Source organism: Onthophagus taurus, chromosome 10 (genome assembly GCF_036711975.1).
Source record: "Onthophagus taurus isolate NC chromosome 10, IU_Otau_3.0, whole genome shotgun sequence".
Lineage (NCBI taxonomy): Eukaryota > Metazoa > Arthropoda > Insecta > Coleoptera > Scarabaeidae > Onthophagus > Onthophagus taurus.
The window spans coordinates 682,744-696,549 of record NC_091975.1 but is presented as its reverse complement, the minus strand read 5'-3'; the positions used below and the strand labels follow the sequence as shown (position 1 = coordinate 696,549).

At 33.4% G+C, this 13,806-nt stretch overlaps 1 protein-coding gene and 1 long non-coding RNA gene across 12 annotated transcripts in view; both read right to left on the bottom strand.

Annotated features, from left to right (window-relative positions):
- LOC111415491 (bruno 3) overlaps positions 1 to 10,754 on the bottom strand; it is a 318,531-nt gene extending 307,777 nt beyond the window's left edge. For 4 of the 11 annotated variants that reach the window (XM_071199540.1, XM_071199543.1, XM_071199542.1 and 1 more), the window contains exon 1: positions 9,591 to 10,753. In XM_071199540.1, coding sequence (XP_071055641.1) covers positions 9,591 to 9,768 — 178 coding nt within the window. In that variant the 5' untranslated portion in view covers positions 9,769 to 10,753. Of the gene's footprint in view, positions 1 to 9,590 lie in introns of all 11 variants that reach the window. The other 7 variants (XM_071199547.1, XM_071199544.1, XM_071199548.1 and 4 more) reach the window with 5 other exon arrangements.
- Positions 10,755 to 11,241: 487 nt separating this feature from the next.
- On the bottom strand, positions 11,242 to 12,268 carry LOC111417989 (uncharacterized). The gene is made up of 2 exons (XR_011641585.1): positions 11,663 to 12,268; positions 11,242 to 11,567 (listed from the first exon to the last, which is right to left on the bottom strand). It is a non-coding gene; the product is annotated as an uncharacterized lncRNA (long non-coding RNA).
- Positions 12,269 to 13,806: the final 1,538 nt, after the last annotated feature.

The following is a 13,806-nucleotide window of genomic DNA, read 5'->3' as shown; positions in this document are numbered from 1 at the left end:
TACTACGGGCACGGGCTCTCCGACGAAGCCACGAGGGTGATAGCGACGGCGACGCCTGCGCCGCGACGCCTACAGACGCGTGCGCTACCCTTCGACCACGTCTTCCACAAGGATTGATGGCGATATACATCCCAACTCGATGCTTTTGTGTCATTAGGGCATAAGGTTATATTCATACAAATTTTCAGAAAATTTCAAAAACCAAGTTTAGAACTACTTTCTGTACATCGTTGGAAAGCTAATAGATTAGGAATTTTCAACATTTCATCCGTTTTCCAAATTATGGCATTAAAACATCTATTATGGCACTTTACGTGCAAAAACTGCTAGACTTAGGACGACTTTCAAATTATTATTGGAATGGAAGGATAAAACAGAAATACTTCTTGTTTTAGTTTCTTCTACGGAGCATAAACTTCATTTCCAAAGTGAAATACCTAGCCATAGCTTTGCAAAATTGTGTAAAATTCCTCTGGTTGAGAAAGTACCTCTTTCTTTCTGATGACTTTTTCTATCCCTACAAACACTTTATCTGGCGGAATAAATGAATGCCCAGGAACAGGGAAAATGCATTCTGTTTTTTTGAAGAGTTGAAGGTGCTACTTTCCAAGCATTAAGATAAGAATCGAATTTTTATTTTGGCCTCCACATCCATCTGCAACGCATCGTAGTAGAGTCCATATGTTGCAGTCTGTGATAAACATACAACGCTATTTCATGACATCCTGTCTTTTGTTTTCTTTTTTCCGTTAAAAATGCAGTCTTTTTAGTTTTGTCGGTTTCTTTCTTTATTTTTTCTTCTAATTCAAGTCATTTTGAACACATGTCCGTTTGTGGTGTACCCAATATTAAAAAAAAACTTACAAAAACCTTAAGGAAATAATAGCATTGCTTAACACCAAGGACGGGATCTTGAACCTGCTTTTCGTACATTCTCCATATTTTTGAAATGGAGAGATCACTTCAAATGTATTGAAAAACGTTATACTTATTTTTATTTTTAATTAAGTTTTTGAGTTCTCCTATCTTAGGGTTTTTTTTACAAAATAATAATTTAGCGAGTTCAGGCTCTAAAACGAACGTTTAAATTACAGATTTCTAGTTTTAAATTCGTTTTCTGAGCGAGAGAGAGCGTAACGCCAATAAAGACAGATGTCAAACTATTATGTTTACGTTAAGAAACTTATAAAGATTTATGTCGATCGAAAATAATCTATAGATTTATCAATATCTAGTTAAGATGAATTATCTGTTAATTAAAATTGTAGCTGATAGATAACGTCGACGAATCGTTTATCCACCCCTAGTTTAGGGTAATCTTATAGATAAATATGACATTTGGATACCCACCAGATTGAAGTACTGATTAAGGGTTTACCTATTAGATATTATCAAAAAAATGTGAGCACAAGTTTGGTTGCTTGGTGAAAGTAAATGACAATAAAATCAAAATATAACGTCAAAAATAAATTAAGCTTATAATTGTGGTGATGGATAAGCAAGAGAAAGAAAAGATCATCAAATTTTAGTACAGCAGAAAAGAACTTTCTGATGGATTTGGCAAACGAATATAAAAATGTTATAGAAAATAAATAATAATCTAGTAATTAAAAAAATAATAATAATACGTGGTCGTCCAACTCCTCAAAGTGGTTTTGACTTTTGTCTTTCTTTTATAATATATGGTCGTTGTTTATAATTTAAGAGTTGGACAATATCCTCATCTTTATCGCTGTCTAATAAATATTCATGTAGGAATTCCATTATAAAAGAGGTTTTCGAAAACAAAGCACAATACCGAGAGCACACAGAAATGGTAACCTCCAAAACACGATCAGCTGTTTATATCAACTTCATAAACTAAAGTCAATTATTCAAATTTCACCAATTACGTTTCATTTCCGTTTCTAATGTTAACACTCAAGAGTACCATCTATGTTCTATCTCGTAGGTTGCTGCCTGTCGGGTAGAAAGTTGCTGGATAAACGATTCGCTGAGGTTATCTGTTAGGCAAGTTTATCCATGAGTTGCGTATCTAACAGATTTAACTCGACATTGATAAACCGGCCCTTATCAAACTGAAAATAACACAATTATGTTATCGCATAATTTTGATTCGTCAACTGACTCGTAAGTTATCTTGAAACAAAACTGACCTATCTTAACATTTCTTCATGCTATAATTGCGGTTTTTTCACGGTATGATTAGGGTTCAAAAGAAAACCGACTTTCCTTCACGCTATAATTGGGGTTCAAAAGAAAACCGACATTCCTTCACGCTATAATTAGGGTTTGAAAACAAAACTGACCTGTCCTAACATATCTTCACACTATACTTGCGGTTTCTTCACAGTATAATTAGGGTTCAAAAGAAAACCGACTTTCCTTCACGCTATAATTGGGGTTCAAAAGAAAACCAACATTCCTTCACGCTATAATTAGGGTTTGAAAACAAAACTGACCTGTCCTAACATATCTTCACACTATACTTGCGGTTTCTTCACAGTATAATTAGGGTTCAAAAGAAAACCGACTTTCCTTCACGCTATAATTGGGGTTCAAAAGAAAACCGACATTCCTTCACGCTATAATTAGGGTTTGAAAACAAAACTGACCTGTCCTAACATATCTTCACACTATACTTGCGGTTTCTTCACAGTATAATTAGGGTTCAAAAGAAAACCGACTTTCCTTCACGCTATAATTGGGGTTCAAAAGAAAACCGACATTCCTTCACGCTATAATTAGGGTTTGAAAACAAAACTGACCTGTCCTAACATATCTTCACGCTTTAATTGGGGTTTCTTCACAGTATAATTGGGATACAAAAGAAAACCGGCAGTCCTTTACGCTATAATTGGGGTTCAAAAGAAAACCGACATTCCTTCACGCTATAATTAGGCTTTCAAAACAAAACTGACCTATCCTAACATTCCTTTACGCTTTAATTTGGGTTTCTTCACGCTTTAATTTGTTTTCAAAAGAAAACTACCGGTCTTAACATTCCTTCACGCTTTAATTGGGATTTCTTCATGCTATAATTGGGATACAAAAGAAAACCGGCAGTCCTTCATGCTATAATTGGGGTTCAAAAGAAAACCGACATTCCTTCACGCTATAATTATGGTTTCAAAACAAAACTGACCTATCCTAACATTCCTTCACGCGTTAATTTGGGTTTCTTCACGCTTTAATTTGGTTTTCAAAAGAAAACTACCGGTCTTAACATTCCTTCACGCTTTAATTGGGATTTCTTCATGCTATAATTGGGATACAAAAGAAAACCGGCAGTCCTTCACGCTATAATTGGGGTATAAAAGAAAACCGACATTCCTTCATGCTATAATTATGGTTTCAAAACAAAACTGACCTATCCTAACATTCCTTCACGCTTTAATTTGGGGTTCTTCACGCTTTAATTTGTTTTCAAAAGAAAACTACCGGTCTTAACATTCCTTCACGCTTTAATTGGGATTTCTTCATGCTATAATTGGGATACAAAAGAAAACCGGCAGTCCTTCACGCTATAATTGGGGTATAAAAGAAAACCGACATTCCTTCACGCTATAATTATGGTTTCAAAACAAAACTGACCTATCCTAACATTCCTTCACGCTTTAATTTGGGTTTCTTCACGCTTTAATATGGTTTTCAAAAGAAAACTACCGGTCTTAACATTCCTTCACGCTTTAATTGGGATTTCTTCATGCTATAATTGGGATACAAAAGAAAACCGGCAGTCCTTCACGCTATAATTGGGGTTCAAAAGAAAACCGACATTCCTTCACGCTATAATTATGGTTTCAAAACAAAACTGACCTATCCTAACATTCCTTCACGCTTTAATTTGTTTTTCAAAAGAAAACTACCGGTCTTAACATTCCTTCACGCTTTAATTGGGATTTCTTCATGCTATAATTGGGATACAAAAGAAAACCGGCAGTCCTTCACGCTATAATTGGGGTTCAAAAGAAAACCGACTTTCCTTCACGCTATAATTAGGCTTTCAAAACAAAACTGACCTATGCTAACATTCCTTTACGCTTTAATTTGGTTTTTAAAAGAAAACTACCGGTCTTAACATTCCTTCACGCTTTAATTGGGATTTCTTCATGCTATAATTGGGATACAAAAGAAAACCGGCAGTCCTTCACGCTATAATTGGGGTTCAAAAGAAAACCGACTGTCCTTCACGCTATAATTAGTGTTTGAAAACAAAACTGACCTATCCTAACATTCCTTCACGCTTTAATTTGGTTTTCAAAAGAAAACTACCGGTCTTAACATTCCTTCTGCAAACGCATACTCCATTATTACAATATCCACCCTTTTTGCCCAATAAGAGACAATGAGCCGCACAAACAGAATGCTTAAGAGCAACTGCTCCAACCTCAAAACTTAAAAGATCACATGTTACCCTCTTTTGCCTGACAATTTCACCTATAACCACAAAAGATCTTATAAACATTACTGTGGCTATGGGGTATTAGCCAACATAATAATACAATTATAAAATTAACTTTTGGCAGACTTTTATTTTGCGTCTGTTGTGTTTTGCATCAAAAACAATTGTGTGGCAAATATAAAAATAATAACAAATGAAATACAATTTTAATGTTTTTAAATGGAGCTGCTGCCACAGCACGCTACATCAACTTCCCCTCCTATAAAGAAAGAACAGAAAGAGGGATAACATTTAGTCAAAAATTTGAATTAAAATTTAAAATGTACTTTTTTAGTTTTATTAATTATTAAATTGTTGACTTCAGGAGAAACGTTTTCGTTCAGAAAGAAAGCCGGTTTCAGCAAATCGAGGCTTACATTTATTTCTTTACTGTCTTTCAATACAACGAAAAATTTTGAAAATCTCTTCAACACTCTGAAGGGACCTTCGTACCTAGGAGACAACGTAGGTTTAATTCCAGTAATTTTAATAAAAACAAAGTTTGACCTGAATAATTCTTTGTGAACAAAAGGTTTAATGTCAGCAAAAGATGATTTTAAATGTGATAATAATGGTTCAGTTTCAATTGATGGTTCGGTAGGTAAGAAAAATTCTCCTGGTAATCTGAGTTGCTGACCATAAACCAATTCAGCGGATGAGCAACCTAAATCCTCCTTTAGGGATGACCTTAGACCTAGGAGAATCAAAGGCAAGTCATTGTTCCATATAGTAGAATTACCTCGAGCAATAATTTTTTCAAAGTATTTCAAAGTACGGTGAAATCGTTCAATCATACCGTTACTTTGTGGGTGATAAGCAGATGTGTGTATTTGATGAGTACCTAAAAATAATTGGAATTTTGAAAATAATAGTAATTCGAATTGTCGTCCTTGATCGTGAGTGATCATGGTAGGAATACCGAAACGGCTGAAGTAATGCCTGAAAAGAGTACCTGCAATAAAGGCTGCAGAGATATCTTTTAGAGTAAGTACATCCAAGAGATGGAACAAGTGGGCCAACCAAATCAATGTGAATGTGTTCAAATCGAACTTTTGGAACTTTGATTTTGAGAATTGGCGATTTTGTATGCCTTTGTATCTTAACTTTCTGGCATTGTAAACATGATTTTGTCCAAATACGAATTTGTTTCGACATATGAGGCCAAAAGAATTTGAATCTCATGATCTCAGCTGCTGCCACAGCACGCTACAATTACAATAATTTTAGAGATAAAAAGAATTGCTCAAAACCATGTTTAAACATAAAGCAACAACGAAAGCAATAGCTAAATATTTTGCCATGATTATCAAAAGAATGTAGATTTGAGACTACTCGTTTGGTGTTGCTTAGAGGACGAGATGGTGTTATGTGGCAAAATATACTAAATTATCATAATATGTGACCTTCCCGGCATTGTACATTTTGGAATGTGTAATATATGTAAGGTGGAATCTCGACGACTTTGTTACTCATGACACTTTACATGAATATCCAACTAAAAGAGTGCCATTTCAAATTTCTTGGAGTAAAATTCTATAACAAAATACCGAACGACATTAAACAGAAACAATTTTCGCTTATAGCGAATTTGTTTCTGCAAAATTTCAACATACACAGTTATCAAAAAACAATTATATAGTGTAACAGGTATTATAATGTTAATAATAAAACAAAATTTGATAAAATAAATTAAAAAAACATATAAAATGAAGTAAAAAAAGTATGTAATAAAAAACTATAATTAAATTACAAAATTATTTTATAAATTAATTTAATTTATAATTATACAAAATAAAACTATCACTAATATAAGCTAAAAAACATCAACCTTAATTGTTCTTTTAGTCATTAATCAATCTTAACATTAACAATACTTTCCTTTTCAATCTTCTTGTCACTCACTTCTCACTATTCGTTATAAATAAACTACAAGCCTGCTATAAACAGTTTTTAGATTATTTCTTACAATTATTAGGCCTACTTTTACCATCCTCCTGATAAACTATCTAGAGGATAGTTGCCATGGTTACGGCGGTTTTAAGCGCTCTCATTGGCTAAGAACTGGATTTATCTATCGGATAAATTTATCAGGAGGTGGTAAAACTAAAAATCAAAAATGTGAACATTAATTCAATCGGTAAAGAAGCTGTTCTTGTGTTGTATGCTATCAGCGCCAAAGGTATCACGGGTCACAACTAAATTTATTATTGACGCATGCTTATACGGAATTAACATAGCATGGTCTTGATTTAACTTTTTCCTCTTCTTATATACCCTTTTCCCCTTCTCCAGAAAATTTTCTTCTAATAAATTAAATGTAACTGACACTAATATTCCCGTTCTGGATGGTTTAGAAAGGATAGTAACAGTTTTAAGAGAATTATGAGCAACTAAAAATTTACTGTCAACTGAATTGAGGTTATGTTTCTCTTTCAGGTAAAACCTGTCTCGAAAGCTTTATTAGTTATTACAGTATATTATTGGTTTTATCTAAAAATGTTTCGTACAATATTTATTTAGAATTTGATTTAAAAACGATCTCTTTAATAATTCGTTTTGATATCTCCACCAGGTGGCCCTCTATACTGGTATAAATTGTACAGAAATAACCTTTGTGAACACCTGTATAGCATTGATCTCGCGGTTCGATATTTCCAATAGTGATTTTAAACGATTTCTTGTGATAACATTGCACTGTTTGCCAAATTTAGTCTTTTTAAGACAAACTATATTGAAAATATTTAAGAAAATCGTTTCATTTTCAGTCTAGTTTTTGCGATTAAAATTATATCACGACTTATAGGGACACCTGTAGATATAAAGAAATTGATAGCTATAATGCTCGATAAATTATTGGTTTAATCGAAAAATGTTTCGTACAATATTTGTTTAGAATTTGATTTAAAAACGATCTCTTTAATAAATCGTTTTAATATCTCACCCAGGTGGCGCTGTATACTGGTATAAAAACAACATTTTTGAGGTTATAACAATAATTATCGTTGGAATCAAAAAATTTTTCAAATAATAATTGTTTATAACTAAATTTGCTATCATTTTTGTTAATAACATTTTTTCGTATCTTCATTAGATAGACATATATAGAGGTATAAAAGTACATTATGATCATTTGAACATTATTAACTATAATCTATGGTGTATCATTGCTTTAATCGAAAAATATTTCCTACAATATTTATTTAAAATTTGATTCAAAAACGATCTCTTTAATAAATCATTTTGATACCTCCACCAGGTGGCGCTCTATACTGGTATAAAAACAACATTTTTGAGGTTATATCAATAATTATCGTTGGAATCAAAAAATGTTTCAAATAATAATTGTTTATAACTAAATTTGCTATCATTTTTGTTAATAACATTTTTTCGTATCTTCATTAGATAGACATATATAGAGGTATAAAAGTACATTATGATCATTTGAACATTATTAACTATAATCTATGGTGTATCATTGCTTTAATCGAAAAGTATTTCCTACAATATTTATTTAAAATTTGATTTAAAAACGATCTCTTTAATAAATCATTTTGATATCTTCACCATGTGGCGCTCTATATTAGTATAAAAACAACATTTTTGAGGTTATAACAATAATTATCGTTGGAATCAAAAAATTTTTCAAATAATAATTGTTTATAACTAAATTTGCTATCATTTTTGTTAATAACATTTTTTCGTATCTTCATTAGATAGACATATATAGAGGTATAAAAGTACATTATGATCATTTGAACATTATTAACTATAATCTATGGTGTATCATTGCTTTAATCGAAAAATATTTCCTACAATATTTATTTAAAATTTGATTCAAAAACGATCTCTTTAATAAATCATTTTGATACCTCCACCAGGTGGCGCTCTATACTGGTATAAAAACAACATTTTTGAGGTTATATCAATAATTATCGTTGGAATCAAAAAATGTTTCAAATAATAATTGTTTATAACTAAATTTGCTATCATTTTTGTTAATAACATTTTTTCGTATCTTCATTAGATAGACATATATAGAGGTATAAAAGTACATTATGATCATTTGAACATTATTAACTATAATCTATGGTGTATCATTGCTTTAATCGAAAAGTATTTCCTACAATATTTATTTAAAATTTGATTTAAAAACGATCTCTTTAATAAATCATTTTGATATCTCCACCAGGTGGCGCTCTATACTGGTATAAAAACAACATTTTTGAGGTTATAACAATAATTATCGTTGGAATCAAAAAATGTTTCAAATAATAATTGTTTATAACTAAATTTGCTATCATTTTTGTTAATAACATTTTTTCATATCTTCACTAGATAGGCATGTATTATGAGTTGGTTGAATACTCTATACATATACAGGGTGTTTCGGTGACTCGGGGAACAATTTTTGCATTTAATACGAAAACGGTGGTTTTTATCAATATTCTCTAAGAGTGATAAAAGATTCTAAACTAAATTTACTATTAGAAACTGCAAAAATAAATGTAGGGTTATGATAGAATAAAAAAGTTCTGAGCAAACAAAGTTTAGGAACACCTGTATAGCACTGTTCCCGCGTACCGATCCAACTCAAAAATTGCCTAATGATTTTACGTGATATTAGTTTACACTGTACCAAATTTCAACGCTTTACCATAAATAGTGTTTAAGATATTTAGAAAAATGTGTTAAAATTTCCTAACTTTGAGGACTTTTATAATTTTTTTTTACATGAATCGTCATCATTTTCACTCTAGTATATGTAGTTACATTTGTTCCCCGGGTCACCGAAACACCCTGTATAGAGTCAGGTTCCATGGTATCTCCAGAGTTATCGTTTTCGATTTCATCATAATTGATCTGGATGTTCAAAGTTTCAGTTTCCAAGTTTTCGTTCGTAATCCAACATAGTTGTTTAATTAAAAATCCGGGAAAAAAAGGCATCCAAAGAGCCGGGGGCGTACAGCTTGCAAGCTGTTACGATGTTTTGCATAATTTATGCAAATCACTTATATACGTAAGCGGGTCCTCGGGTTGCGCCGTTTTACAAGCGAAAAAGGCGACGGAGGATGAGGAGTGCAAGTTCAGTACGTTCGTAAAACTCGAACAAGATGAAAAAAGATGCAAAAATCGATGTAGTGCTTACCTTTGTGCATACCCGTGTACTTATCCTTTAGAACCGTGAACTCGTAGATCTTCCCAAACTCCTCAAACATCGGGCGAAGATCGTCCTCTTCGAGATGACGCGGAATCTGACCGACGAATAGTTTGACAACATCGCGTGTGTTAACGCCGTTTTGTTCCATTTTCGGTGGTAAAATCATGATTTAATTGATAATCCTAATACAACGAACACATTCGGTGGGCTCAGCCTTCTCTCTCAAAAATAAACAATAACAACGTTTTTTAAATCCAACTAAACCTAAACGACCACAGTACTGCACTAGCACAACACCAAATCAACACTGGATTCGTTCTTTGTACAGTTTGCCAGCAACCCCTGGCCACCCTTAGCCAATAAAGAGCCGGAGGGACGGTGACTCATTCGGTGCTTTCCCCGGTTGCGAGGGTGAAACGCGTGAATCGCAATGAGGGGTGTAGATACATCAGTTTGTGTGCACTAGCTCAAGGACAGACTGTAGCCGGTTTATCGATTTTTATTAAAACTTTTTTGCGTTACTTATAATCAATCTTGAACACTCGCCACGTAAGAAGAGGTTGTTTTTGAACCTAATTCCCATCAGAGGGCGTAATATGCAAATGCTACACACCTAAATCGGTTCCTTATTACACGCCTGTCACCAGCATGCTTCAATACGAGATTAGCATACCCATCAATATGGTAATGTGACACGCCGGTGAAATCTGGGTGCAATTGTCACGTGCCCGTTACGGGTTTAATAGTTATGATAAAAAAAGGACAGGAAAGAATTTTGTGGTTCAAGTTACCTGTCAGCGAGTAATTTTTCATTTCTTAAGGGTTCGAAATAGCCGGTTGTATAATTCCGGGTTGCGGAATTAATTTGGGGATAGAGTACTGGTTGTTTATTCACCACGAGGTGAGAGGGTCATTACCTGGCAACTTTGCGACCACACGTTTCCATGCCGGGGGTTCGTCGTTATCGGAAATCTGTAATTTAATTTGACTACAATCTTGAGGCCGCTCCAATTACCAAACAAAGTCGACTTTTCAAAGGAACTATTAATAATGTTAATGATGTCTTCATCAAATTTTTTTTTGAGATATGCAAAAGTTAATAAAAAATTGCGTGCTCATTGTTCCAACAGACTGAGACATCGCTCTTGGATGAATTAGGTGCAGAAATTTGTATCTGTTACATTTTTCTATCTATTATTTTTTCCAGTGGCTAAATGCTTCCACTACTTGGTTAAAATTGCGTAAGTGCTTGATTCTTGCGCATTTATAGCACACTATCAGCAGAACAACGCTTACATGAGTCTTCCATCAATCAACCCAACCCAACCTACTTGGGATATATTTTGAGACCTTTGGGAACATTTGCACGTTTCTGGAAACATTTGGTTACACTTTGGGCACATTTTGAGATCTTTGGGCTTATTTAGACATTTCTGGAGACATTTGAATATGCCAGTGAGTGTTATATGACCTTTTTTTGCGCAGAATTTAATTATTGAAGAGACCTGAAGGAATTTTTTTGCCTGTTTGAATGGCACTGACTGTTGTGTGATTGCTCTTACCCAATACAACTTGAATTTTTTTATATAACATAGTAAATCAATAATGTTAGAATCTGTATTATTAAAAAAACTTAGTATACTATGTAATCCATTATCTTCTAATTTTAATTTTAATTCTAACTTAACACATTCATTTCATTAAAATTATATAAAATATTAGGTTTTGTAAAATTATAATGTTTGTAGAACGACAAAAAGTTAGGATCAAAAGGTAAATCTTCTCCAGGAACACAACAAACAATCGGAAGTAATCGTAGAATTGTATCAAAACCGCATAAATTAGGTTTTCTTCTATTTAACAACAATTGTTTAGCCGATACGCATAAATCGACTCTTTTACACACACCCACATCTCCATCGGTTAAAGAACACGCATCATTCTCTTCAAGGTTACGGTGTTGACCTAAAATCAACGAACTTTCTTGATTACCTTGATAAAATATTCCTGAATGTATTTTAAATAATTAAATTTAAATAAATAAATAATTTAGTACGTACCGTTCGCTTTTGAAGTTAAATGTATTAAAATCGAGGTGAATAAAATATAAGTTGATAACAAAGACATTTCGTTGTGGGGACCAACAAATCCGTTGGGAAACTAAATGAATGAACGTTAACTTTAACCAAGACGACGTATCCACCTATTAGTTCAAATCAAGGAGAAAACGTTTAATAAGATGCAATGTTGGGTTTTTACCGCATTATACATATTTATGTTTTTGAAAAGTGTATTAAATTATATTAGACTTATTCACAACAGGTTGAGAGCAAAGGTGGAAACTTCATAATGAAATGAATTAGAAAATGAAATTTTTTTGTGAACGAATAAATAATTCACAAAAGATATGAACTTGACATTCTTAATAGATTGAAAAGCAACTGATGGGGAGAGAGAAGAAGAGGAAAAGAGAGTGAACGATTTCTCTTCTCCCAGTTATGAATGTAACAAAATATATGACAAAAAAGTTGTTGTATTAAAAACCGAAGACATAACAAAGGCTAAGTTTAGAAGAAAAGATAGGTTAAATAAAGTTTATCCCGGAATAAGAAGAATGAAATATTTAGTAGCAACACTTACATCACAAATTCATTCATGACTTGAAGCTGAGTAGTATATTAATGCCGATTCTAGAGCGGAAGTGAATCCCCCAATCCCCCTGCTCCTGCGCATGCGCCGGAAGTGACGTCAAAGCGCGGGAAATTTGAAATTCAAAATTCATGTGTGCCATCTAGCGTTGTGTAGTTAAACTAAAAAGGGGGTGGTTTGCCTGATGGGCGATAGATGGCGCAGCTTAAAATTTACCTGATGACCGATAGATGGCGCTATCATATTTTTAAGTTGGACTGGAAATTGCTCCCTTTGTGACGTCACGCTCCAATGTCGGCCCGGGAAATTTGAAATTCGCAGGAACTTAGGAATATTCCGGAAATAATAATAAAACAATTTAATTCCCCCCAATCAAGCCAGTATATTGAAAAGTATTAATAGACATTTTTACAATAAAAATTACATAATATTAAGAAAATGATAGTAAAACCCTTACTGTTATAGTACTTTTTTTAAAAATTCGCAGTATACTTTACGGCGCATGCGCAGGAGCAGGGGGATTGGGGGATTCACTTCCGCTCCAGAATCGGCATTAATATACTACTGAGCTGAATATCCCGTAGAGGGAGTTCATGCAGACTTTGTAGGCTACTTTTTGGTAGTATCCTTTTTGGCTCATATTCCAAATGGACCGGAGCTTTTTCAATAAAAAAATCAAATACCGTATTTTCTCGAATGTAATCCGCACCTTTTTTACAAATTTTATGTGCTCTAAAATCAAATGCGGATTAGAATCGGGTGCGGATTAGATTCGCAGTCGTAACACTTTATTAAGGGTTTTAGAACGATATTTACATTTTTATGTATCATTTTCTTCCCATATTACGTCATCTTCGGATTATACAAAACTTCTTAAATGATGTTATAATATTGTTTTCAGGGATGTCGCCTACACTCACTGAACAAGTTCAGAAGCTCCTTTAATTGCTCCAGGTTTTGTTAATTCTCGAGTTTGTTGATATACATATACATACACAGGTTGTAGTATGGATGTTATTCCACCAGGTATTATTATTATGACAAGAAGTCTAAACCAAGGGTAATCAGTCTATGATTAATTAGTATCCTTATTTAATAATCCTCCTGGTCCATTATCCATCCTTTTTGTTGTGCCCTAACTAGGACGTCATTCGGGAAGTCTTTCAGATTTCAGAATGGTTTTTTTCTCAATATTACTAATGACAACAATTTTTCCCTATCACTTGTTACTACTAGCATCAATGTTATGCGCAATTTTTCGCAACCACTCGTTTATAAAGAAATTTCCCACACATCTCCTCTTTCCAGTGTGTAATTGGGTGGCATATCCAGATATACTACCATTTCGTTGACATTTGCAATTTGAGACAAACATCATTCGGCGCATAAATCCCACAGTCCGACCTTTGCTAGTATAAAAAATTTTTTAGTCTCTCCTTTCGTTTTTCTTGAGAGAACTAGAAAACTGCCTCGTCATTTTCATGAAATCGTCTCTTCTTTGGCCCGGTAAATTTTTTGCACGATGCCTCAGTCTGCAATAGCTACCTGGTCTTTC